At 40.1% G+C, this 27817-nt stretch overlaps 2 protein-coding genes and 1 long non-coding RNA gene across 10 annotated transcripts; 2 read left to right on the top strand and 1 right to left on the bottom strand.

The window, feature by feature from the left end:
• Positions 1-1132: 1132 nt before the first annotated feature.
• On the top strand, positions 1133-3973 carry LOC147144935 (uncharacterized). Of its 2 annotated transcripts, none has more exons than XM_086036075.1 (10): positions 1133-1250; positions 1316-1615; positions 1690-1731; positions 1844-1879; positions 1986-2084; positions 2176-2212; positions 2290-2330; positions 2406-2456; positions 2637-2749; positions 3262-3973. In XM_086036075.1, exons 1-10 carry the CDS (start codon positions 1202-1204, stop codon positions 3391-3393), a joined length of 900 nt encoding a protein of 299 aa, XP_085892201.1. In that variant the 5' UTR covers positions 1133-1201; the 3' UTR covers positions 3394-3973. The 2 variants fall into 2 exon arrangements, with proteins under 2 accessions (XP_085892201.1, XP_085892200.1); XM_086036074.1 differs by having other exon boundaries at positions 1971-2084.
• On the bottom strand, positions 2907-4693 carry LOC147144934 (uncharacterized). Its single transcript, XR_015087498.1, has 3 exons — positions 4571-4693; positions 4358-4424; positions 2907-2948 (listed from the first exon to the last, which is right to left on the bottom strand). It is a non-coding gene; the product is annotated as an uncharacterized LOC147144934 (long non-coding RNA).
• Positions 4069-20369, top strand: nrgnb (neurogranin (protein kinase C substrate, RC3) b). 7 transcript variants are annotated; one of them, XM_086036068.1, is made up of 7 exons: positions 4069-4123; positions 4323-4484; positions 4587-4657; positions 4791-4834; positions 6957-7846; positions 7956-8031; positions 19772-20369. In XM_086036068.1, the coding sequence occupies exons 2-6, from the start codon at positions 4331-4333 to the stop codon at positions 8021-8023; spliced, it is 1227 nt and encodes a 408-aa protein (XP_085892194.1). In that variant the 5' UTR covers positions 4069-4123; positions 4323-4330; the 3' UTR covers positions 8024-8031; positions 19772-20369. The 7 variants fall into 7 exon arrangements, with proteins under 7 accessions (XP_085892194.1, XP_085892198.1, XP_085892197.1 ...); XM_086036072.1 differs by having other exon boundaries at positions 4587-4685; XM_086036071.1 differs by having other exon boundaries at positions 4109-4484; positions 6957-7368; positions 7453-7846.
• The last annotated feature ends 7448 nt before the right edge of the window (positions 20370-27817 follow it).

Genomic DNA, 27817 nt, shown 5'->3' with positions numbered 1-27817 from the left:
ATATATCATTAATCTTTTAGCATGTACAAAAATTGCATTTTAACTGCATATTTTCTTTTTATTGGGTTGGTGGCTTACAAATGACCCGAGGGGCACTCTAAGCAATGTTGCTGGGAGAAGTATGTTCCCTCTGGACACCCAACAAGTTTGATCTGGGACTGATCTGCACTGGCTTCAAAATATTAGACACAAACACATATGAAATGTTACTTGCTAAAATAGCTTAATCCTTGTCTTGTGTTGGGTTCAGACTGACCCCAGAATTAACTCGAAAAACAGGTCGTTTTCGACCCCAACACAATTAGACAAGGGTTAAGTGATATTGAATAAACATAATTTTAATAATAGTTATTGCTCTTACCAGACATCAGTCCAGGTTGTTTACACAGCACAAAAATCAATAATTCCAAAAACCAAAACAGGTGCATTGTCAATAAGTTTCCAATCAACACAGTCTGCTGCAGTAGGCTATGTTCATTCAGAACTGTTTGGTCTGAGCCTGCATGACTGTTTAATGTATGAAAGTGAGAAGCACTCAGTCGCTGAAAGTGAGATGAGAACACGGAATGTGATTCCCAAGGGTCCGCCAAAGTTTATAATGGTGTTCGGTGATGGTGTGTAACCGGATTCTCCATGTTCATAATGCATGAGTATGTGCTAGAGAGAACTTATCTGCGTTGGTAATTATTCATGTGTTCTGTACTATTCATTTGGTGGTGACAATAAGGCGAACAAAACATGGGAAATACAAAATAAATTTGAGGAAAAAAACACTTAGAAAGACTGGTGACTGATGTACCCATTTCAACTGTGCACATTTATGATTTAAAGATTAAGATCAGACACATCCTGTTGTTTGAATGAGCATCAGCCGTGCTTCTGCAGATGTGCTGTAAACCACATCTCCATCTATTGCATCATTTATCGAATGCTTTCTTTTTTAACTTGACTAGTTTCCTAGTGCCTTTAAATATCAATGAGTGGGTTTATTGTTGGCATATCATCTTTGATGACTGGCTTGTCATCCAAACATTCTTAACCGAACTTTCCGTTCCAATGCAACAGCTGCAAAAAATGGAAAGTTTTTTTCTTACAGTCTGACGTACGCTGCTTCCTGTGGTTAGATGGGTGACGGCTTGACAGTGTAACATATTGAATGCATTTTAAAGGCAACACTCATCTGAGGTGAATGTGAAGAACAATGCTGATCCCATTTTATTCAACGCTGTTTTATTTATGGATGAACAAAGGTAACATTGATTGTATTTTCAGAGTCAAATTATGTTCCATAATAAAAAATTCTCTCTTCCTACAGACGCCGTGTGCTGCATGGACACCAAGGTTCCCTTTGAGGTCAAGACTGTTACATTGGGGCAATCTCTCACACTGCAATGCCATTACAACTGCACTGTTGGATTCGTTCGGGGCTGTTGGAGCAAAGCGTCCGATAACTCCTGCCTTGGGAAGCTAAGCCACAAGTCTTGCAGAGTAACTCTTCATCTACCCACTGTTTCTATGCAAGATCTCAAGTACAATTACACCTGTTACACACGAGCAACAGATGACCCACAGCTTAGAACCAAAACAGAGCATGTTGTATCTCTATATGTAAAAGGTAGGAAACAATGCTATAATGTGTTTGAAGTAAAATATAGATTTTGTTTGAAAGACACATTTTTTTTTTCCCAGCTCAGACAAGTGCCCAAACCTGGACAGTTGCTCCAAGTAATAGTAAGTAGTAAAAATGGTGAATCTGTAATGTACATACTGAGTAATTCATGAATTGCACTGATTAACATACCACATTCCTTTTATCACCACAAACGGTTATTTTCATTCACAGTGCCTGCTACTGATAAGCCAAGGAAAGCAAACGGAGGTGAGATACCACTGTAGCACTTGTAAAAATACAATATTAAATATATTCGTTAACAATGAGGTATGATAGTCGTTTTTCTTTCCCCTGGGAGGTTGGCAATTTACAGAAATTCAAGTTTTGGCAACCTTTTCCCTCGCTGTGGCCTTGGCGCTGATGGCGCTGGTAGTTTATTTATGTGTGAACCACAATCCATGCAGCAGGAATGGTACGTATGACCAGAAAAATCAAATTTGTAAAATGAATCTGAAATCTGAATGCAATTTTATTTTACATTCATATTTTGACACACATTTCAGGGGATGATGATGATGATGATGATATGTCCAGAAGAGGGTTTGTTTTTTTCTATATTAGGCTATATCTATAATCGGGACTTTGTGATTTTCATTATTTGTTCTCTCCAATTTCAGTTCACCGCTACATTCCCGAGCTGTTTTCTCGCCCATGAATGGTAACTGTGTATTATATGAAAAACTTAATGCGCCAAATGAATGTCTGGTATTTACCATTCCTTTTTTTCGCCCAGAGTCATCCGCCTCCCAAAATGAAGAACTGACTTTAAGGGTTACCTCTCAAGGTGCAATATTCCCTGCAACTGCAATATATAATACAATACATCTTTATTCATATAGTGCATTTCATAGCAGCTACAGCTGTAACAAAGCACTTTACATTACAACAGCAAAATATCACAAAGATACTTTTGACAGAGGATGGACATGTTACTAAATGTACTAAATATACTCTCTATATGCAGACAATGAGAGTCAAAGTGAGGTTCCATATGCCGAAATCATGATTTCAGTCAGAGGTGTGAGTACACCAGAACTCACACAGGTCAGCTACTTGGCAACAGACGACTCACAACAGGTAAGCCAAGAGACTATGTCTCATATATTTACCTTTTACATTCAATGAACACATTGTATTCAAGCCTGTAGTAGTGCCGTGGAAATAAACGCACAGGATGTTGGCTGTGGGAATGAGGAATCCATTCAGCAGTTTATATACATACCACATGTTCACAAGTCTTATCTCACAATCACTTTTATTTGGCATTTGGCATAGTCTGCAGAAAAAGGAAAGAAAGGCGATGAAAACAAATCATGAGTGATCTTGTAACGTACAGTATAAACTCATTTTTGAATATCCTTGAATCTGTTGAAGTAAAACATACCATTTTGTCCCATGTTGAATACAAAATCTACTGTAAATGCAATCCAAATAAACCTGACATGTGTTCATTGCAAACACAAAAAATAAACAATACGCTAGTATTAGTGTGAATTACTTTGTTTTTGTGCACAGGCCGGTTTCTTTTTTGCTCTATTTTGATAATAATTTTTAATCTTTCTAATTTTCACTCTCTTGCTCTGCTTCAGTGGCGAGGCTGTGAATTGAGGGGTCACATTCAGGCCTCGTGCTCTGTTGACAGGCTTCACCTCCCACAGCCCAGAGAGGTCAGCCGCAAGCTGAGCACCAACTCAGAGTATGCAGTCATCACATACGCCTGACTTGAAAAGACATGAGCAGCCATCAACTTCAACGAGAGAGACAGGAAAACCTGAAAACCTGAGTTCATAGATAGATAGATGGATAGATAGATAGATAGATAGATAGATAGATAGATAGATAGATAGATAGATAGATAGATAGATAGATAGATAGATAGATAGATAGATAGATAGATAGATAGATAGATAGATAGATAGATAGATAGATAGATAGATAGATGGATGGATGGATGGATAGATAGATAGATAGATAGATAGATAGATAGATAGATAGATAGATAGATAGATAGATAGATAGATAGATAGATAGATAGATAGATAGATAGATAGATAGATAGATAGATAGATAGATAGATAGATGGATGTGTGACTGCATTAGTCTGGTTGAAGGCACAGTGCTTCATTTCGTATGCAGATTTTTCCGATATCTCACTCACGATATACTTGCATATTTATTGTTTTGGATCACTAGTGTCAACGTAAATGCCTTGACTAATATAAGACAAAAGGCATTTGGAATACTTCAGTATCTGCATTATAATCTTCTGAATTGGAAAAATAAATAAATACTTAAATGGAAGTTGTTGTCTTTTCATGAGCAACAGTTACAACAATTGACGTGCAATGAGATTTGAGCCTTGTCGGTGTCCGTGGTTACAAAAGTTGCCTAGCAACTGTCAACAACAATAGCGGCTTAACCCGCAGTTAGTTAACGTTAAAGACACTCAAGGTAGGTCACAGGTGCTTCTAAGTTGTCTAACTTAATATACATAAATATATTTTGAACTGGGATATTTTCAATATCGAAAGGGACAGACAATGGCAAGTTATAACTAGCTAGCCGGTTAGTTTTACAGCCTTCTGACAAAGTTTTCGCGAGCTAATTTACCTAACAAAAAGACTTCTGCTGGATTTCTTGCCTAAACGAGCGGTCGACATGTCGGTGCCTTTCTGCAATACCCACCTGAGGATCCCGCGGGGATTTGGCGCTGTCCTGGAAGGCCTGGTCCGAGAAATTCTACGTGACCAACCTGGAGACATTCCCAAATATGCCGCCCTCTATTTCAAGCGTCTTCTCGGCCAACGAGATGGTAATAATAAACTTTGGATTTGTGCATTGGCGTTATTCTCCGCGGAGTGTCACAGCGGCACAATTAAACGATTTGCGAGTGCTTACCTGTTCTGGCTTGCAGGTAGTGGCGTGGACCCAACTGAGTGGGCTGCCAGCCTGGAAGATAGATTTGACAGCGACCGTGCATTTCAGGCCAGTTGGTGCTAAATCAACGTCAGCTGTAATTGATGTCACCTTCCATCTTGCTTATCAGGCTTCTCTGTGTGTGCCTGTGCTGCCTGCAATTCTTTTACACTAACTCTGGCGTTGTATTGTTGCTCTGCAGGATGTTCCCCAAGCGGGGCCTGAAACAGAAGTCCCCATTTCTGAGTGAGTTGACTTGTTGTACCAATAATGCATTTTTGATTTTGCTGCCTTGTATTTTGACACATGTGTAACGACTGAATGGATGTAATGTAATCTAATCTAATATAATCTAATTAGAGAGAGAGAGAGTGAATGAATGTGTATTTGAACATGAAGAAAGAACAAAATAATTATAGTAACAATGAAAATAAAATATGACAAAAAATAACAACAAGCAAAAAAATAGCCAAAGGTTTTCCATGCTCAATAAATCTAGATTTATTCAATCCCACCCCTTTTCCATTTTTTATTAATTTATACCTATTGTCTTCATCCATGGTGAAAAATAATACGAAAGATAATAATAATTGTAATAATGATAATGAACCACTACATAGTGCTAATTATAAATCCACATAGACAAGATCCAAAACCCTTCCCAAGGGCCAACAATTACAAAACACCCGTACCAAACAATAGTCAATATAATTATGTACAGTATATAAGTAAAAATGAGCAACACTCTTAAACACCTAACGACTGTCTACCACTCCAGTCCCTTCTGTATTCCCTGAATATATAACGTTTATATTTCATTTTAAATTGATTTATGTTTTTACATTGTTGTAAACCCTCACACCCTCACATAGACTGGTGCTTGTCCTCACCCCCCCCAACACACACACATACACTCCACCCACAGTATTACAATTGTGATTTAATGTGTTATTTGTAGTTTTTTTTAACAAACTCAAGCAAAAGAACAATCTTTATTACAATCAACAATATACATACATGTTTTGGTCTTATTGGTTAGGAATATGCTAAAATAAAGGTAAATGAACCATGAGTTAATATGAAAGACAGTTTATCTACTTCAATCACTTACTAATCACTTTGACTTGCAATTTTGAGCGTTCACTATGACAACTTCACATACCAACAAATCTGTAACTTTATCATGACAAACCGACGAAAGTGAAGCATAGTTCTATAGTTCTGTGCGTGGGTGTGTTTGTTTGTGTGTGTTTCACTCTAAAAACATGTGGGTTAAAAATAACACAATATTGGGTCAAAAATGGACCGATACACAAACTGGGTCAATTTGACCCACTTTCTTGCATTGTTTTGTACAAAAGTACCCATTTTTGGGGTTGTTTTCTGCAAAAACAACCAAGAAAGTTGAATCAAATTGACCCAAGTAGTCGATCGGTCCATTTTTGACCCAAAATAGGGTTATTTTTAACCCAACTGTTTTTATAGTGATCCTTTGTCTTTTGGAAACTGTCTTCTATTATTATATTGCAATGTCGAGATTTGAATTTGGTAAATTGTTCAGCCCTAATCCTAACCCAACTGACTTTGGAAGAGAAGTAGGGTACACCCTGGACTGGTCGCCAGCCAATTGCCAGGCACATATGGACAACCAGATGAACAACCATTCACACTCAAACAAACACACGCCAGAAGAAAATGCAAACCCCACACAGGCGGCCGAGGCTGAGATTCGAACACTGCCTAACCTCAGAATTTAGAAGAGAAAGTGCTAGCCATGAGACCACCATGCTGCCTTAGATATCTGCCTGAATTAAATATATTTGGTCAAGAACAAAGGCTTGCATGGATTTCCCTCAGGCGCTCCAGCTTCCTCCCACATTTTGAAAACGTGCGTGTTAGGTTGATTGAATTCTAACTCAGCCATGTGTGTGAATGTCAGTATGAATGGTTGTGTATAAAACCTTTTGTTTGTACAGGATGAAGTAGAAATAGGATGTTGACTGCCTAAATTGTCTGTAGATGGGAATTTTAACTGGGTTAATTTTAATAGAACAAACGTACATAAATAAAGGGTATTATTACCCTGAATAAATTATGTTTAAAGTAAATAAAGTTGGAAATAATCTGAGCAATTCAGTAAAATCAACCACAATAAATTAATTTCACTTAACCCAAGTGCATTAAGATGAATAATACAAGTGCTTACATGCTTAAAAAGAACATTCAATTTTGTAGACGTACTTTATATGTTTTCAAGTTAATAGAAAGAGCTGGGGTTTTTTTACTGTATAGACATATTTTAAGTAACCTTTGAACATTCTGTCAAATAAGTGTAATTCTCCATTTGTCTACTGTTTTTTTTTTTCAGCGAAAAACTACCTGAGCTACAAATTGAAGAAGTGCCTGCTGAGTCCACACAACCTCAAGTCTCAGCAGCAACTTCTGATCAAGTTGACCCAACTGAGGCTCAAAACGAGAAAGCTCAGGATGGTCTTCTGTCTGAGACACAAAATGAAGTTTCGGGGGGAGAAGAGAGCACTGAAGCTGGAGAGTCAAAGGAAGTAGCTGAGACGGAGGAAGTTTCTCAGGAGGAGGCTATCGAAGTGGCTCAGCAGGAGGTTATAGAAGTTGCTCAGGAAGAAGCTCAGGAGGAAGCTCAGGAGATGGCAGAAGGGAGTACCAAGGAGGACGCTGAAGGGAAAGCGGAGGAGGGCACTGAAGGGAACGCGGAGGAGGACGCTGAAGGGAACACAGAGGAGGGCGCTGAAGGCGGCGCTGAGGTGGAAGCTGCCGAGCTTGGAGAACCAGATACAACTACAGAGGAAGTTACAGTTGATGATAATGAAGACAATGATAATTCACAGGTTGCTGATGAGGAGAGCCCCAAAGCAGAGACAGGAGAAACCGAAGAAGCACAGCCTCAAAGCGAAACCTTCGATGAGAAACAAGAAGCTGAAGAGCAAGCTGAAAAGCCAAATGAGGCGGAAGGAGCTGTAACCGAAGCGCCTAATGAGGAAGCTGGCCAATCTGCTGATGCAGAAGGAAATTTAGACAGCAGCGCTGAACCGACAGAAAATTCCTTGGTTGAGCTTGACTCTGTGGAGACACCACAGGCCGAGCAAAGTGACGACGTGGAGAACAAGCCGGAAGATGAAGGTCCAGAGGAGGTTTCGGAGATGGAGACTCAGGAAGAGCAAGGCAATGATAAGCCCGAAATGGAGGGAGAGCAAAATGTCACCAACAATGAACAAATCGAAGGTACTTTTGTGGCTTTGGATTGAATGAAGGGTATATTAAATGAAAGCAACTTTTAGAAAATTGAGTCATTGTATGGGGAACAAAAAATCAGCTCCACTCTTAATTCCAGGTGAAGCGACTGATAACCATCAAGAGGAGGCCGTCGGGCCAGAGGTTGCACCAGAACCCAATGATTAGGAGATGAGGTAATGTTGTTAATAATGATAATTTGGCATCATCAAAACTTTAGATTCAATTGAGCAACTTGGCAAGATCCAATGCCAGTGCTGTTGCGATTACAAATTCTGTGGCTCGCGTGTTTGTGCGCATGGTTGACTACAACAATTTCAAATGTCAGAACAAACATTAAAGGGATACTTAACATACATACATAGATATGTAGCAGTAAAAAAAAAAAAATTTTCTCTATAACTAATTTGTTAACTCCAGGAACTATTTTTCCTGTACATTTACTAATTTTAAAAATATTACAGCTGCCATGTTCATTAAGCACGTCACTAGATAGCCGTCACACGTGTCAACTTCGGACTAGATTACACAATGATAAACACACACTATGCCAAATGGAATGCATCTGTAATTAATCCTTAATCCTGAAAACATGAAGCCATATCATTTCCAGTCAGTACTATGAATTAAATCTACCGAGTGAGATTCCACTTTTGATGTGAAAGATGCAGCGCTAGATGGTTGTTTAATGTACGAAATAGACTTTGGAGAACAAGTGTATCAGGAAGTGCAGCACACATGGTGCTCATTCGCTCCTGAGCCACACACGCACGGAGAATGCTTGAATTTATACACTGCACTGTATGTCCTTCTACCTTACACACATGATGAACAAAGTGCCGCTTTGGTCTGGTGTCTCAGCGGCTTAATTTACGAGTGCAGACTCCACTCGCGTTATGGGCATAAGACCAACAAACCGCCGCCTGCGCCGATGTTTGAGAGGCGGCACAAATTGTCCCTCTGGTAATTAAGATCCCCTCCCATCTCTTGCTCGTTAGTTTTTTTTATGTCACCTGAGTGACGTGTCTCATTTCTAACTGTAAAGTATTCCTTGTTCTGCAAATGTTCACTGCCTGCCTGTCCTTGTACACACCGGGGACTTGACAATACTAGCATCAGTGCATTTTTTGTAAACATTGTTGAATAACATGCCAGTGTGCACCTTGTGTGCTGTTTGTGGTCGACCCCTTGCTAATTTTTGCTTTACACTACGGCATTGTTTTTCTTTGTGTCCTCCTCGTTCCCAAATGTGTATCTATTGCCCATCCGTAAATTTGACATCTCGTTGGACCCAACACGGATGTACCCGTGTTTTGAAAATGTTGCCATATGAGTGAAATATCCCATTATAGAGGTGTATTTTTCAGCTCGTAGGCATTTTTCCACGCTAAACTAATTAATTACTACCAATCAAGCCACAAAATTATTGAAGCCGTCCTTTAAAAGTTATTGAATGTATACAAGCAATAATAAAATCAACATAAAAACAGAAAGTCGTATATTTTCTAAGGTTGGGTGGTCTGTGGTAAGCGCTAAGCACCCTTAATGTACTAGAAGCATATAAAGTTGACATTTGCTATATAAATAAAGGTGCCTTGCCTCGAGAGAAGGATTGTTCAAACTGTAATGACTTGTTATCGGGGCTGTTGTATTAATTTAACAATATGTGCTTAACAACGTCTCGTTTATCAGGGCTTTGAGAGCGAGGATTCAATCAGCTGTTGCTGGAGAGCGTGTGTGGTAATTAAAAGGGCCACTCTGTTATGCACTGGATTAATCACACAAACAAGTCAGACGCTCAGCTCTAGTTAGGTTCATTAATTATTTACTAGTATGTCTTTTGAATGTGTCATTGTCAAGCATTCACAGAAAAGCGATTTTAACTGATTTTAATTGGCTGATTATTATTATATAATGAATAGAATAACTACTTTTTTGGTCCTTTAATGCTTATGACAACAAAAACATGAATTACAGGCAGAAGATTTGATTGTTTCACAATACTTTGTCCTTTAGTATTTGTATACTTTTGCAAGAGAGGGGAATTTCCAAGTACAAAAACCTGCAAAAAAAGCATGAACTGATTAAGTTTAGCTTTAGACTTTAGGCCGTAAATGTGTGCAGTACTAAAGATACATACATAATGTATGCAGTGCGAGTCACTGATGGTGTAGTGGAACACACGCCTGCGTTGAGTGCGGGCAGCGTGGGATCGGTTCCCGCTCAGTGGCGGTGTCTCTGTGTCCCCTGCGACTGGCTGGCGACCAGTTCAGGGTGTAGTCTGCCTTTCGTCCATTGTCAGCTGGGATAGGCTCCAGCAGCTCCCCGCGACCCTGTACAGGATAACCGGTTTGGAAGATGACACATGACAAATGTATGCAGTGCATGTAATAAGAGAAGTAACTAGCAAAACATGATTTATGCAAGATGCCCTTTAAATCACGTCTTCTCTGCCATGAAGTGATGACTTCAAAATAAAAACCAAGGATCCCTTTTCACATTACAAACATGTCATCTTTGACAGAGTTGCATTTGAAATGTACATCGAGTTCACTTGAAATGGGAGCCAATTTATTCAGCTAATTTAGTCATCTACGGTAATTAGACAGCCATCATCCACCCGTTTTTAGCCATCTCTGGGGGCGGCCATTTTGGCACTTCTGTCGACTGAAAATGACATCACACATGCTTAGGGCTCAGGTAACGACCATTCACGGCTCAGCTTCAGAAAACAAATGAGCTGTGATTGGTCGTTACCTGAGCCCTGAGCATTTATGATGTCATTTTCAGTCGACAGAAGTGACAAAATGGCCGCCCCCAGAGATGGCTAAAAAGGGTGGATTTTGCTCCTTAACTCATAATCCACAAACACAATATTAATCAAAATGCCATGTTTCAACTGGCATAGTGAGCCTGCATAGAACATATTCTTCAAAAAAATATGTTTGGGTTGACTTCTGCTTTAAATGTGTATACATTTTGGTCTAAACTTTACTTTGGATAAATCAGAGGCACTTTTTACAGTGGGAGTTGTGTCCCATTTAACATGAGTTTGAATGTGATTGTTACGGTAATCCTTCTACCATCATTAATGTCACCTGCTGCCATAATGTCCTCTTGAATAGCCTTAAATGTTGTACAACTGAGACTTGTTGCTGTTCAATGCTGCCCACAAACCTCTTTCTGGTTTGTCCTCCGGCTTCATCTTCTTCCGGGCCGTGTGATCATGGAAGTCCGCCTCAATCTTGCCCCGTGGGCCCAGGTGCTGATGCTGTCCTCGTCCTGCTGTGGCCAGCCACGTTCCCCCCGCTGAGAGGACCATGGCATGATGGAACATGCATGTTTTTATTCTGATTCAGAAAGAGATGTGCACTTAGTGTTTAGACTCAAGAGGTCAGTAACCCACATAGCTTCCAGTTTTCTCTCCGTTTCTCCTCTTGTCATATGCTATGTGACTAAGGCAGCATATTTACAATGCATTAGCTATTTTCTCAGTTTTTAACAGGCTTTTTGGTTATCACCCAGACACAACATTAGATCCACATGCACAATCTTCTGTGAAAAGATCCAAAACGAGCGCTTTATTAGAAATTCTTCCAAAGGCCATGTTCAAATTTTTCGGTCATGCGGAAAAAATTACAGTAGTTTGCTAATATGTAGTTGTAAAATATGTGAAAGTTTAGTTTTATAATGAAATAATATACAATGCTAGTTACAATTCAAATTAATGAACCAATGATTTAATAAAATAAAATAAAGTACATGTTACATACATCTATGTTATTATATATGTTACTTGCTAATGAGCTAATCACGTAAATCTAAAATACGCCGGATAGTGGCACTCGAGGACCGGAGTTTGACATCTGTGCTTTACAATAAGACAATTAACAAATCATTTGTATAAATAAATGACTATAATACATATAAATGAATTATTATACTTTTAATCTACAGATTTTAAAGGAGAAGTCAACCTCCCCAAAATTATATGTTGCAATAATATGTTCTATATGCCTTCACCAGTCCAAACACAACATTCTGATTGATATTGTGTTTGTGCAAAATAAGTTAAGCAGCAAAAGCCACCTGTTTTTAGCCATCTCAGGGGGCGGCCATTTTGTCACTTCTGTTGACTGAAAATGACATCACAGTTGCTAAGAGCTCAGGTAACGACTAATCACGGCTGACCTGTTTACTGAAGCTGAGCCATGATTGGTCGTTATCTGAGCCCTGAGCAACTGTGATGCCATTTTCAGTTGACATAAAGTGGCAAAATGGCCGCCGCCGAGATGGACAAAACGGGTGGATTGTACTGCTTAACTCATGTTCCACAAACGCAATCTTAATCAGAATGACATGTTTCAACTAGTAGGCCTGCATTTGTGTAAAGAATATTTTTGGGTTGGCTTCCGCTTTAAGGGAGGGGGTTAGGTGATAATATAAATGCACTGAAAAAAAGTTATTGTGGACTTTGCTTGATTACATTAAGTCGATATATAGTCTACTTAAAAAAATTTATCTGGATCCAGATTATTTTTTTCCTGCAACCACTTGACAAAATCAAATTAAGTAAATTCAGCACACAATTTTTTTTTCAGTGTGGGTCGGATTAAAGAACGATGTGTGCCGTATGTAGCCTGTGGGCCGTACTTTGCTCACCACCGCTTTACATATATGCTGAATTTTGATTCAACATTGTGGTTGTCGTTAATAAATGGTAATAAACATCAATTTCTGCCTGGGAAAGTAAACATGTTTTTTTTTGTAAATGTTATTGGGCTCTTGTATTAGAGCTGATAAGATGATGAAGTGTTCGTTGAGTGCCAGCTTCATCAACTTTATACCGTATTAGTTCTTTTAAACACAACGTGAATGTGTAGCAAGGTTCAAGGATCATCAATCAGTGCCTCACTATTTGAACATGCCCTTGGAGGCCCTTCCTCGTGGTCATGTAAGCGTAATTCTCTTAGCTCCTAATGGCTCTGTGTTGAGAGGCGCCACTGCTGCGCCCCCAGATTGAGACTTGATTGAGACGTCCATCATCATCTGAAGTCGGCGTTGTAGCATTTTCGCCGCCGTCGCACTTGGCCCCCTCGTCTGATTTGCCTGGACCGGCGAGTGCGCCTTCAGTCGATTACAGTGGTGGAGTGGGAAGAGTAGCTGAGAACGTTGCCATGGAAACGCCTCACTACTCATCCTGCGTTCTTGTCGTGGAATTAATAGGAGATGGTGATGTTGATTGTTGCCAGGCATGGTGTGTAATAGTAATCAGACTTTCATAGACAGCACTTGGCGTGTGTTTTTGAGTGACTTTTGGAGCTATTTTGTGCCATTTGACAGCTTTACTCCCACTAACTTGCACAATCAGCCATACTCCTGTCCTAAAACTACTTTTTAGAATACCTTTAACTCATTGTTTACAACTACTCACAATAGAGAGAACTCCTCATATTGGCTGCCTCATGATTGATGAAGGCTAACTGAATTTGAGTCATCAGAGAGAACTCGTGCGTGAGGCTCAGTTAACGTTGGAATCATTTAACAAAGCAGCAGTGGAAGAATGAGCGCAAAAGATGGAACTCAGATTAATGGCTGTTTCTATGCCCCTGCATCTTGTCTCTGAGGCTGGCAGCGGCGTGTGGGCGGCCTCACCAGCTGGGATCAGAGGGACGGAGAAGGCTGTTAGCTCACGCTGCCTTTAATACATTTATAACGCCGCCCAGCGCAACTCCGCTGGTTTTATTTTTGCACTGTTACTAGCTGGAAGTGGAAGTTTGAGATGATTATTGGAAGCGCATTTCTGCATTCTGATTTGTTCTTGTCATCCGTTTACTTGTATCTATGCATGATGCCAGGCAGATGTATAACTTTACATTGCTGCATGTATTTTTAAGAGTCCGTATCAGGAATGTGAACGCAGTAAGTCAGCAACTTTAATGAGGCTGAAAAGACAGAACACATGCTGACATGTTTGTTGGAGGTCTCTCTCCCTCCCATGCTCCCTCCCTCCCTCTGTGTGTGTGTGTGTGTGTGTGTGTGTGTGTGTGTGTGTGTGTGTGTCTCTCTCTCTTTCTCTCTCTCTCTCTCGCTCTCTCTCCGTGAGCGAATGTTACTGAGCATGCAATGATTGTTAGTATGAGCCAGTGAGGCATCTGTATATAAGCAGAGAGTGACTTATAGAGAGCGACAGTGACTCATTAGGGCCACCTGAAGACCAAAGTCATCTCTGGAAGTTAAGACATGGACTGCCACAATGTGAGTAACTTTATCATGTTAACTTTCTTAGTTTTTGCACATTTTACATGGCTGCTGAGCTTTACATGCTGATGTAGTACCTTAACCGTTTGTCGAACTTTGAGAGGAGCAATTAGACAGCATCAAACACCTTGCCCAATTATGCAGTGTTCATCATAAGTGGATTGCATGAGAATTTGCATCACGGTATTTTACGACATTGCTTCACATGGTGTTGACGAGCAAGTTAGCAGCACAATCCCACTCAGTGGTTTCCTTCTCCCAGAGCTGGCAGCTGAGTGAGCAGTCAGACACAGAGGCTAATGAATGCTGGCTACACAGGTGGGTGGTCGCCCTCCTACATCGGAGGGAGTCACACCGGGGACGTGATGCAGTGGGGCGACGGTGGGCTCACTTCGTGGGCTGCTTTGTGTGAAATGTCAATGCGATTCCCTTAGCAATGCTCTGGGCGATTGCGCCACAGAATTTGAATGGATGCTTACATAAGTTGTCAACAGCCCCGGCGACATGCTGCTGACACTTTTCACAACATCTCTTCTGCCCACCGTGTCTCCTTCGGGACACAGGATGCTGGCTGAAGGAGATGGACGCTGTTGTCATTTTTCTAGTGTTGTCATTTTTCTAGGTCATTCTTGTTCCATGCCAGTGTCCAAAGCCATAACTTTCTTTTGTAATTTGTCTCCTTTGTTTATAGCTGGATCTCATGGAATTACATCCCTTTTCCTTTCAAATACAATTTTCTCAATAATAGATATATAGATTTCAATCATTTCATTACTATGTATGTTCTTTTTTCTCCTTCATTTCAGTTATCACACAAACAGATGTGAGTCAGATGTGTCAGCATTTGAGAGTTCGGGTTTTGCAGTTTTTGCATAGCAGTCCCTCGTCCGTGGCTCCCCAACTGACAAAATGTCCACCTGGCAATAGGTTTTACTGCCCCGACAGCAGTTTGTCGCCAATTTGGGGGGCTTTTTGGCTGTCAAACTGCTCCAACGCGTTGCACCTTTATCACGGCAAGTTTCACAAAAGAGGATCTGTTCTTCACAAAGCACGCAACAGAAGGCATGCTACTGCCACCGCAAATGAAAGCACCCAACTCGTAGAGCAGGCAGCCGCTCAAAGCCAGAGAAAAAATCTGGGCGGCTGCACTGGAACTCAGCATCAACAAAAGCTCGATTAGGCGGATCCTTCGGAGAGTGGTAAAGCTTTTCTCCTACCATCTTTAGCTTGTTGAGCATAACAATCTTGCACTTGTGATATTTGAACAACTCGAAGTCGGTACGGGAAAAGCTTTATCTCTCTCTGAAGCATTCACTGAATCGAGCTTTTGTTGATGCTGAGAAATAAAAGCTTCTCAAACTGGCACTGAAATGCAGTCTGGGAAAACAAAACTTCTTGCCAGGTGCCAATCGTGCAACTGGGCTTCAATGTCAATTGATAAGCGACGGGGAAGGGAATGATATCCTGACAAAAACGCTCGAAGCCTAAGCTGTCAAATGCTGATGGCCTCACATCAGTCTGAATGTTACCTGAGAGGAAAAAGGAAGTGTATAATGACTTTTGGGACACTCACACACGTTAGTTATATTATTTAGCTGCGGGAGAGGCAAAATATAAGAAACACTCTTAGAGTGATGCAGTGCAATTCTCCAACAAACTGCAACCGCAATACTGTTGGCAATCAATATGATCGCATTATATAAAAAGGCACAGTATTGGATACGGTTCATGATGTGTACTAAATGTTGTTTCTGATTCATATAACAACAAAGCCTGTTAAAAAACGAGAAAATGGTAATGTATTACACTGCAACTCAGTCACACAAGATGAGGAGGATAAATGGAGGGAAAAATTTGAGCTGGGTTTCTGACCTCTTAAGCATAACCACTCAGCACACATGTCTCGATATCATAATAAAAATCAGGCATTTAGTTCCATCATGACATGGTCCTCTCAGCAGGAGGAACGCAGTAGACCCCAGGAGGAGGAAGACATCATGGATATCCCGTTGGATGACCCTGAGGCCAACAGGGCAGCTGCCAAGATCCAGGCCGGCTTCCGTGGCCACATGACCCGTAAGAAGATGAAGCCGGAGGACAAAGCAGAAGGAGAGGAGGTGAAGTGTCGAGAGTTACGGCTTTGACCACGTATTGCTCCAAAAGACGCTATATTTCTTGGTGACGTTAACGATGCTAACAGAAGACATTCAAACTGTGCAATCACAGTAGAACAGTTCAACTGTTAATGCCCGACATGTATTGTGAAATATTTATTTTAAAAGCAGTCCAATAGAATTCCTGCCGATGTCACTGTAACCTTATTTCACGTGTTGCGTCATTGAGCAATGCACAATTTAGAAACCATGCATAATTAATTACACCAATTAGAGCCCACCCTCTGCGTTATGTTATGTGTGATTAAGGCGATGCATAACTGAGTGACTCATTTAATTAGCCCATAGGCGCTCCAGCAGAAGCCGATTGAATCCTCATTCTCAAAGCGCTGATAAATGAACCTGCTTCTCCACACACTCTTCAGTCACCAGAGAGACGTTAAAGTTGTAATTTAGAGAACTGAAATGTTAATCGAGCAGACAGTCAGAGAAGTCGCTGCACTCCAGACGACACTGTTAAAAATGCAAAAAGGTTGCACTTGTTTTTGTGGTTGTGTTGGCAAGCAAAGATATGCAAAGTGAAAGGCAACCTCGGAGCGTGGTCTATACTGTATACGGCCTGTGAGAGCATCTAACTGGGCTAAGCACACAATTCTAAACCCCAAAACATTTCACCTGCAAATGCTCATAATATATCATTATAAACGTATGGATAATATTTTTTACACTGGTATTGTGCTGCCTTGAGGTACAAGTGACATGACCTCTTGAGTTTTTTGAGGCATGAGCTGTTGCGCTGATTTTTATTTTTCATTTTTATTTTTCGTTTTTTTATTTGCTTTGACTCGCAAGAAAAACATTTACAAACACTGTATACAGTAGTGGCAGTGACCTCAACACAGCAAGTCACAGTTTGGCAGAGAGTGATCAATTCTTCGAAAAAGAGACTTCAAGCTGTTTCATGCCACTCCCAGTTGAAGTTTGCATGAAGAAAAACACACTTTTGTTTTTTTTAAAGACAACATAGAAATGTTTGCTTAGCTTAATGCTAACAAACAATGCATAGATGGGCTAACAAATAGCATCAACCACAGAGTGTTATTACCATACAAGAAATGGATATTTGAACACAAACGGTGAAACAACACACGTAGACAGACAATATAACAAAAAAGTCAGAATCACTAATTACTGCATCTTACCGAGCCTAGTTGTGACCCGTCTCCATTAATAGCTGTATGGCTGCACTATACTGCTCCCAGGTGGCCAAGGTGCATATACCAGAAGGAGCCACACAGTCACGATGATTTATGATGCACAAACTTAGTTATGTTCTATTTTTTTTTTCTTTTTTAAGTACAACATTAAACACCATATGTTTGAAGACATATTATAAACTGTTTTCTATTTTTTTGGGCTGCTTCGGGTTGCAAGCATGGTCATCAAACAAATTAAACTTGTATCTCAAGGCACCACTGTAGTGTAGTGGTACATGCTGCTGCCTTTCGTGCAGATGATTTGGGTTTGATTCCTGACAAACAACAACTCATCCAAGTGACCCTTGATGGCACAAGCCGAAAGTCGCAACAACAGCATGGATCAGATTTTTCTCATATCTTCAGGATGGCACTTGCAGGCTTGGCATCAAAAGATCTACTAGTGGTTGCGTCTAACCCACTTGCTGGCTGTATGTAAGGGAGGTATTTATAGCTGCAGTGCCATAGTATATGCTTCAGTGGGCAAGCGGAATTAATGAACCTGTCAGATTGAATCCGGAGTCTGCCAAACACCTCCCTCTGGGGGAGACCCCCTTTTTACAACAAGAACTGTTTCTTTGAAGTTAATGCAGTCTCGCTGTCGCTTGGGTAGCAGTGTCAAAAACTTACAAAAAAAAAAAAAAAAAGGAACAAAACATAAAGTTGAAACAAAAGTTACCGGTATTTTATATTATATACCAAGTGATGACGTTCCATGTGTGAACATGTACTGGTGTTAATAATTATAAAGTATTAAAGGTGCATTAGTGCCGTGATGGATTCACTTTGTGCCACAAAGGTTATTTATTATGCAAGTCAGTTGCATAACTTGAGCAAGTCGACATGAAATTTAATTATGTATAATGGAACATATGCATAACGTATTCATAATCTGCAGTATTTTTATCGGTTTTAAGTCAGATCACATTTAGTCTTTTGTCTGCCATTTTTGTGTATATACAGTCATTTCTCAATGTGGACCCTAATCCCTGCTAGCTCTGTATCATTATCATAAGCAAACCAGTCCAGTGGGATACATTCTTTACACCATTGACTGTTAAATTATATCAATTTAAGTTTTAAGTACCGGTAAGTAATTTGCAGTTTTTGCAGAATCCAGCTTGCGGACCAATTAAAGTGTGCTTTCGTACTTGGTGGTTGTAATTAATAAAAGGTAGATTTACATGATGGTAGCCTTCACTCGCAATTTACAGTGGAACATCCGTGAGATCATGCTATTTGGAATTCGACCACTATTATGTGGACAATGTGACAGTGTGATAACCTCAGCGTGTAACTCTCCTTCCATGAGATCCCACATCACTCCCACATGTGCACGTTTTTGAGATTATGTCGCTATGTAATGAGGTTTTTTTCCAGATCCCACACTGTGCCCCCCCCCCCCCCCCCGCTCTAAAGGATTGGAGGATTGGTTTGGGAGCTGCTTTTTTCCCCCCTCCCGTACCCTGTCTGTTTTCCATTTCCTACCTAAGAAATCAAGGTGACGTCTCACTACCCGTCAGATTCACGTTTCTGTCTCCCCGTTAGGTGTCACTGTCTTTTCATCTTTCTTGGACAGGTTGAAACTGTAAAATAAATCACTTGCTATGTACTTGTGACTTTTCGCATTGACAATTTCCATTTCCATATCACATTCCAACACAGTAACTTTCGTAGAGTACATTTTAAGATAAAAAGACTATATTTGGTCCCAGTCTAAACAGAGTAAATACACACTTGGAAGAGAATAATATTCAGAGTTAATTTTACACAGAAAAACATTTGGAGGGTTATTTACTTGAAAAAAACTATTCGTTTTTTCACTCAGAAATTCGAATTAAGTTTTACAACAAAAGTCTTGAGTCAGTTTTACTCGCATTGTATTAGTTAATTCAAAAAAGTCACACAAGGGTTGAGGAACGTACCGACAACCTTCAGGTTAGGAAATGGCCACTCTACCACATGAGCCATATCACACCTACTGTGAGTTAGTTAATTACTCGTGTCTAACATTTATATGTTTATTTGCTAACTGGGTGGTGTGATGACTTTCTCCGTACGGTATTTCATGCATATACTTATTTTACACTTTTACTTACCTTTATTGGCTGAGCAAAATAGAATGTACAGGTAGTTATTATTCAGTGCTCTAATGAGAGCTCTCTTTCCTGATGAATGCAGAACTGGCCTACGCCACCGGAGCCTTTGACTTTGATAAGAAAACAGCGGTCATTCTGTTGGTGTTCTGACATACTTAAACTCCACTCGCTTGTTTCTGTTTTTAGAGGCAGGAGGATCGGGGGCAGTAGAGAGCGATGACGCAGCTGTGCCAGAGCAGTGACAGCCCTGTCCTGGCCTGGATGAAGAAAGAGAGAAGTGAGAAAGGCTAAGCAACGTAGCAAGCAAGTATGGTTGGCTGGCACAAGCTGGCTAAGTTTTCAGGCGCACCTATTTACCGCAGGAGTTTCCTTTTTTTCTTCTTCAACATACATTAGCTGTAGAAAATGAACAATTTGAGGATGTGTTGTTTGTGGGATTAACTTTTTGTGTGACTTGAGCACTCCTTCTGCTTCTCCAGTAGTCTTCATCAGTCGGTACAGATGTCTTTGACCCAGAATTGGCAACTTAACTGCATGTACTTATGATTCTTGTGAAACTTCTGGTTGTGTGCTAGTTTTAGATGATCTGTGAAAATGAATGTCCTCGAAACGCAGAACAGGGCTTATTTTTAGATGGTCTGTGTATAAACCTTGTATGCATATGCAGTAGCTTAAATTGTTGGTGATTTGTGCATTGTTTTATTACATGCTTGTATCGTAATATTTATCCATTGACTCGCTTGCTAAATTCATTAAAGATGGAAAAATATCCCCTAAAAAAGTAGCTCCTAGTTCTCTTTTGTTTGTTTCTTTGTTGAATTTTCTTCAAATCTGAATCGCTAGAACAGTCAGCATGCAGTGTTTATGAGTATTTTTGTAGCAGTTGGTACGGCTCTGATATTATCAAACACTGGATCGATACACTTGTCATTAGTTGGTGGTTTTTAAGTGTTCTACTTGGGCAAAATCAGATGTGAGAACTGCTTGTGGAGCGTTCATGCTTGAAAGTAACCCCTTTGCTGAACTCTGTTGTAATGTCAAAACATTGCTGTACATAAGTGGTTCTCAAACTTTTTACATTACAGGTGCTCAATACGTCGATCGCAAAGGTAGTATTGGTAGATCGCATGACATAAAAAAAAATTTAAAAAAAGATGTTCATAGTTAATTATGTTGTGTTGTGCAACATTGGCTCATGCGGTTATGCAAGAGAAATCATCAACATACGTTGTACATATAAAGAATCCTCGATATATTTGAAAATAAATATTTGTTTTGCATTTTTATAGGGGGTAGGACCTACCTATTACAAAAATGCTAAACATACTCTACCCGGAAGGTACATCATTTTGACTTGGTCATTTTATAAGTAGCTCTCATGCTGAAAAAGTGTGAGTACTCCAATTTTACACTAAGTACCCCCTAAAATTATTAAGCTCTCTGAAGTAACACCATCAAGACCAACATTAAAATACTGTTGTAATAAAGTAGGCCTAAGTGTTCATCAAAAAACGAGACATATTCCCGAAAACATATTTAATATATATTGTTTGCCACTTCACCACTATGCACAGCGTAAGCATTAACACTGCGGTTTAAGGTAGAGCACGTACAGGTTACGTAAATAAAAATGTGTACCTAAACAAAAGTTTAAAAACGAACAGTTCTTAATATCCAATGTAAGAGTATTGTACAAAAAAGCTAAACCCATCTGAACTGTACTTTGGCAGTGATTCTTTTACCACTTGAGGGAGCACACATACCACACTTTGAGAATCACTGCTCTGTCTTATGTACAGTGTGTGATAAATGGTCTGTTTTAGACTTTATTCATTTCAACATTTGTTTTTGAAGAGGCATCAACTCTTCTCAAGTTCACAACAGCAACGTTTTAGAATGTACAAAAAAAAAAAATCATATTCAAGTTGTGACGTGTGCCGGTGCAGAACTCTCTTTTCGGGGCAGGTAACTCTTGCAAGCACGAGGGCCTTTATTCGGGAGACAGGCCTCTTGCTCCAAGAAAAGTACTGACACATTGAACAGTTGGACATGTGCAGTCAAATGTTTCGAGGCCCCTAGCTGTTCCCACTCCATTTGATGTCTTCATTGGGTGAGTAGTTTCACTTTTTTGTCTTATTATGTGGTTAGCCTCTTGTTCCCCATTGAAACAATTGGAAATGCCATAAATCCATTCTAGCCTCCCAAAAAATGTTGCAATTTATTTTTTTAGTAAGGAAAAACTGTAATGTACTTAAACACATACTGTGATGACATAATTAAACTGAATGTAAAAAATGAAACCATTTAAGACACATTTCTTGCTTCAATTCAAAGGGAATTGTGCTGCTCCTTCTGAAGTGTGCACTTCAGAAGAGGCAGAAAAATACACACAAAGAAGAGTTTCACAATGGACTCAGTAAGATACAATAGTATTAGTATTTTTTATTTTTTTTTACAACGGTTAAAGAATAAACGTGACCATACAGCACAAAAAGGATCAGAAGCCGCACGGCCGTATGTTGAGCTACAGCCCAAAAAGCATTGACTATGTGAAAATGATTGATTTTCAGAATTGTGATTCAAATGCCGGAAATATAAAACTCACTGCACAGTTCGATTTAATTATTTATTTATTTATTTTTTACATGAATGCCTCAAAAAAAGGTTTTCTCGAGAGGATGGGGCACTGCAGAAGTCTGAAAATCAACAAAACTAATCAGCTGGTGGCGCGTGCATAAGAAAACAATGTCTGATATTAACAGGAATCTCTGGGTTCTCTGTAGGCCCGGATTTAATTTAAATCTACATCATTACATGTATGAAACAACAAGAGGCCGGAATGTAATCCCTTGTGGTGTAAACAAAACATCCTTTTTGCTAGACTATTGCTGAAAGGTCGCTTCTGATTGGCCAGAATTAATTCACGTATGCTCAATCTAAAATTCAAGCATGGATTCCGAAATGTAATAATAAGTTTAATAAATAAGTTTCTGTTGGGATATCTGTATGAAAGTTTTTGATTCCGTTATGTTATTTTACGTTATGGGAAATAAGTGGTGTTAATTTCATTTATTTCTGGTAAGTGCTACTATTCGTTGCTAAGGAGTTCATTACTTTGATACTTAGTTGTTAATGTTTAAATTTACACCAAATATTACCCAACTTCCACCACTTATACATAATTGACAAGCATTTTTAATGCCCTTTCAGAAAATGTACATGCCAATAACTACTGTTTGTGTTCAAACGTTTTGCTTAAAGAGTTATAACCCAGCGACACCAATGCTGGTGGATTGGTGTTAACATCAAGCAAAACATCTTTTATTAGGGCAAAGCAATGCAGTTGCTTTAAATACAAAATGTGTAACTTTTTATTTTATTTTGAGTTTGACAGTACACTTCAACTGGGAGTGGAATTAAGCAGCTAGAAGCTGTTTGAAAAATTGTCCACTGCCTGTCAAACTGCTGCTTGTTGTGAAGTGAGTTGAAGTGAGGTGAGTTTTGTTCACTGCCACCATGAAGTGATCACATCTCAAACGTTTGCTTGCAAATCAAAGTGAAAAACTGACTGAACATTGGATTGCGTCTTTAAAAAATATAAATTGGGTCAGTAACTATCCTGGTCTTCTACTTTACAAAGTTCTGCAGTTGCACTAAAAATAACAGGTTATTAAAATGTGTCCGGTATCTTATATGCATGAAGCTATGGAGTATTTCCATGGTGTCAACAGGCTCATAAATAACCATCCTGTCCTTTATTGCATATGGCGTTTCAAATTAAACACTAATATTTCTGCGTGGCTTGCCGAGCTAGTCTCCCGTTATGAGAAACGAGCGCGAGCATCTTCAGCCTACCGGTGCTCCCACTCAGCACGCCCACGCTCATCTGAGCCACAGCACAGCACACATGCATTCTAATTTCTCACACAGGCAAAAAAAAAATAACAGCAGATTTCATTTTCACACACATGTATGCGTACTTCGTTGTGTGTCCAGGTGCTAAGAGAGGACAGACAATTTGACTCTTGTTTCCTGATCAGGCTGTCATTCCTCCTCCTCCGCCATGCTATGATAAGCATCCTCTATGGGTTTTATGTAGACCTACTTATTCTCCTACTCAATCCCAAAGATGTCGTGGCCACGTTCTCCTGGTGAACAATCAATAAAGTGCACACCCACTCAGTGGCAGTGAAATTAAGAAAAAGACAGGGTTGAAAACATGTTGGTTTTGGTCCTCAAATGAGCCGTCAAGCAGCGGGTTTAAAAAGAAAATATCACCTGATTTGGCCCTCACTTTGTGTAAATTGAACATTTTAGATCATCTGAAAGGTGAGGTCGTTCTCAGACAAGTTGTCAGTAAGGGAAAGATTGCAGCTCTTTCCTGGGCAGCAGGCCAGGGAAGGGGAAAATCTAGTTTGTAAGTGGATGTGTTCACAGTCAAAATACACTTCTGATCAATCACTTTCATACATGAGCTGTCAGTGTTTATTTTAAATGTATTTGGGGACTTTACTTTTACTTTATTGAGGAATACTTAGGGACCTTTTTTTTTTCTTTTATCCTGCACACCACAAATACTCCAAATATTTAAAAAAAAACTACAACTAATACCATAACTAATAACTAAACTAAAATTAAGCATTTTCAAAAGAATAAAGGTGAATAAACCTGCTCTAAAAATGAAGTGAATTTTAAAAAATGAATATAATATAACTATTATAACTATTATAACCCTTATCGTCACTGTACCTAAAGTTCATATCGGGCAAAATCCTTGCATCCCCAAAACCTTTGCAGGAAATTGAAAAAAAGCCATCTTTCTTGAGTTTCCAAACATTTCATCAATCAAGTTGGCACCACTCTAAAATCATTTCAACTGCTAATTAATTTCACTTAAAAAAGCCTCAGTGTAGCGCCATCCCTGGGTTCTGGGCTTTGTTAATTTAGCATTTTGATTCTTCCGTGTGTGTTGTTTTTGTTTTTGTCTTGTCTTGGGCTTCATTATGCATTTGCATGCGTGGTTCCCTGTGCTTTGGGTCCACCTTTTGCCACCAAAACTGTCTGACAATTGAGTGTCCAAGTGTTGTTCTCAAAGTATTTTCAACACTCAGTTGGTTAATAATGTATAAAAAAAAAAAAAATGACATGGTGGGGGAAGAAAGCAGCACTGGGCAATAAATCAACCTTAATAACATTTTTCTCTCATTTTCCTCTTTTGATGAAACATTGACTTACAAGTACAGTAGTCGAATGGGACTTCATACCCTGAGGGTGTCTGTATCGTTTTTACTAGCACAGAGCAACTTTGAGGAGGCTGGGATCAACCCTGGCACACAAAAAAATACAAATGTCCTGAATTGCTTTACGGCATACTCACTTCCTCCTTTCGCTATAAGGACGGCTCAGGATTTTGCGACACTACGCGCTGGCACGCATGGGAAATGTGGTTGACTTTTGTCAAAACACTACCGCTTTTGTCCACACGGCGCCGCCATAATCAACAAAAACTGACATATGACCCAGTGTGGCTTTAATATCAGTCTGTGAAAATATGACTTGATCATATGGACCATCCGCCCGACAACAACAATGTTTTGGGAATGTAGGAGCAAACTAGAGTATCCAATCAACAAAGTCAGTTCATTCATTATCATTACCAATGGTATGAGTTAAAGTATTCAATCGAGTCCAGCTCTGACAACAGAGCTAAAAGAAGTGCTGGTCACTTATCATGGGTGTGTAAATTTGCCAGCAGCAAACTTTTTCAGAGCTAACCATCAGTCAATGACCCAAATGAACACTGTTGAGAACCAGCTCATTGTTTTATACTGACATGCTACATCCTATAAGTGTTTATCTTATTTTACTACATAGCGTGATCTGCATGTACTAAGCGTCTTAGCCTTGTTAGCAAGCTGCTCTGCTAGCAACTTTTCCTGTTTTTCCTCAATCTGTCTAATACTGCTTTTCGCTCCAGTTGATATGCTATGCTCATTTGTGTGTTGAACTGATCATTCATTCATTTGTTTCCATGTTATCCCTTCAGCAAATACAGGACATAGATCTTAGTCTTGAAGTGTGCTAAGGTGGTTTGATGTCACCGTGAAAATATTCTACTGTGCCACACTTGACTAATCAGGACAAAAAAATAAATAAAAGATAAAGGTTTTATATCTAAATCTGACTTGTACGCTGCGTGGGCGACACAACATCAAGTAGTGTCAGACTATGTGACAATGGGTCCTCTCATGGCGCACAGTTGCAGTATGTCTTTCCACTCCTGCTTCCTCCTTTTGACTGCAACGAGTCATCCTTGATTTGGAGTGTGCCACAAGATGAGAGAAAGAGGACCAGGAGATGGTTGGTGGTGGGTGGAGCATAGGGGAATTGACTTTGATGGCCAACTACACACAAGTCTGTTCTCACATTCCCCGCTTTTGAGCTTTCAATCACGCGGCTGCTTCTTTATAAAATCTCCCTTTGCGGGGACACACTTCAAGTTCATTAAAAGATGGAGAAATGACTTTGAAGGCGATATACTTACTTGCACTAGTAATACTTCTGGGAGAAAATAGTGGTTCAAAAAAAACATACACATACCGATAAATGAGCTGAATTTGCCCCCTCTTGCAATCAAAGTCAGTAAAGGCCCGATTATCAGATGTCTCTGAAAGATTATCCTGGCTGATCATAAATTATTGTGTGTGCCGTGAATATGCTGGGATCGCACAACGTGATAGCCAATCATGAAATGACCTGAAGCTCTTGTTGTTGCCGGGCACAAATCGAGAAGCATCTGCTTGTGAAAGTTTGACGTGTCTCCTAAATCATTCACAACAATAATAATGAAAAAATTGGTATGTATGCATGAAGTTCTTACACACGTCATGATGCTACATTCAACAAACCCGGAAATGTACATTTTATTTTTACCCACGCAATTTGCTGGAGCAAATACGTCTAAAGGCCCTGATAAGACGAAACCGACGTCGGGGGTCGTGAAGCGTCGTGGCGTTTGAATGCGCCGTCTGTTTGGTGTAGTGGCCTCCGTCGTTGTGTCGTAACCCGTCTGTAAGCGTCTTGGGGCGTTTACGTATGTTGAATCCGCATCGCCAGTCTTGACATTTGGTCACTCTGATTGGCTGTCAGCTAGCAAATCAGCGCTCGGAGCACCAACGGGAAGTGACAAATGCGGAAAAACAGTGAGCACGCCTGCGCTGCCTTAATCTTCTTACAAGTACAAGAGCGAGGGTTGGCAATGTAAGTATTTCACAATATCGTGTCAAGACCGTGATGGTTTACTTCACGTGGGAGTTCATCGTGAGCGAAGAATATAGCTGAATGGATTGTTTACGTTTTTATAATCCGCCCCCGGCCAGCAGCTTTCCGGTTGGATTTTTCTCACCATGAGAAATGGTGACTACAGCCGCTGATGGTATGGAAGGGTATTACATCTTATGCATGCGCAGAAGGTACTTTAATGGTCAGCGTCGCTGTCTGTCATTGCGGTGTATTTCTCCAGCGTGACGTGCCGACAGCCGGCCTGACGCCATAGGGGGTAAGCGTTTGCTACTGTTGGCCGGCGTCTTTTTGGTCTGTCTAGTCCTTTAGACCTCCAAATGATTACTTGACTGTTCCCATCGGGTCATCAAGTAGGTTGATCACCTCTGTTATGTTTAATGTGATTATACATTCCAAAATAGACAACATCAAACCAGTAACATTTCATTTTTGGCAATACTCCATCAAGAATAACTCATGCTAGCAATGCCTTAGCGTAGCGCCGTGCACGTATGTTAGTGAGCTTGTGGGTTTTTTTCTTTTGTGGAGTCGCAGCTTTAACACTGCAAACTCTCAATAAAAAAAGAATAAAATGACTGAGCTTCTCACGCTAAGAGATAGCCCTGACACCCTGCGGAGGAAAATCATTTTGGCCATTGTATTGGGAATCTTGTTCTTTCATTCACGACAGACCGATAAAGAGTCCCCATCAGTGCAGACGATGCACCCATCTGCTTATCGATCTCCCACTCTATCCTCCCCTCACTCGTGAACAAGACCCCAAGATACTTGAACTTGTCCCCTTGGGGCAGGATCTCATTCTTTTACCTTGACTGGGTACTCCACCCTTTTCCGACCATCGACCACGGTCTCAGATTTGGAGGTGCTGATTTTCAACCGAACCGCTCCAGTGAGAGTTGCATGTCGCGGCTCGAAGGAGCCTACAGTACC

Source organism: Filicampus tigris, chromosome 7 (assembly GCF_054856515.1).
Source record: "Filicampus tigris isolate MCC_2025a chromosome 7, RoL_Ftig_1.0, whole genome shotgun sequence".
NCBI lineage: Eukaryota > Metazoa > Chordata > Actinopteri > Syngnathiformes > Syngnathidae > Filicampus > Filicampus tigris.
This window is presented reverse-complemented; position numbering and strand designations above follow the sequence as displayed.

Coding starts and splice junctions, on each gene's coding strand:
- LOC147144935 (XM_086036074.1), top strand. CDS start 1,202: ATGCTGATCCCATTTTATTCAACGCTGTTTTATTTATGGATGAACAAA. Junction 1,616..1,689: donor TGTATCTCTATATGTAAAAG/GTAGGAAACAAT, acceptor TTTTTTTCCCAG/CTCAGACAAGTGCCCAAACC. Junction 2,457..2,636: donor TTTAAGGGTTACCTCTCAAG/GTGCAATATTCC, acceptor CTCTATATGCAG/ACAATGAGAGTCAAAGTGAG.
- nrgnb (XM_086036068.1), top strand. CDS start 4,331: ATGTCGGTGCCTTTCTGCAATACCCACCTGAGGATCCCGCGGGGATTT. Junction 4,485..4,586: donor TCTTCTCGGCCAACGAGATG/GTAATAATAAAC, acceptor TCTGGCTTGCAG/GTAGTGGCGTGGACCCAACT. Junction 4,658..4,790: donor ACAGCGACCGTGCATTTCAG/GCCAGTTGGTGC, acceptor GTTGCTCTGCAG/GATGTTCCCCAAGCGGGGCC.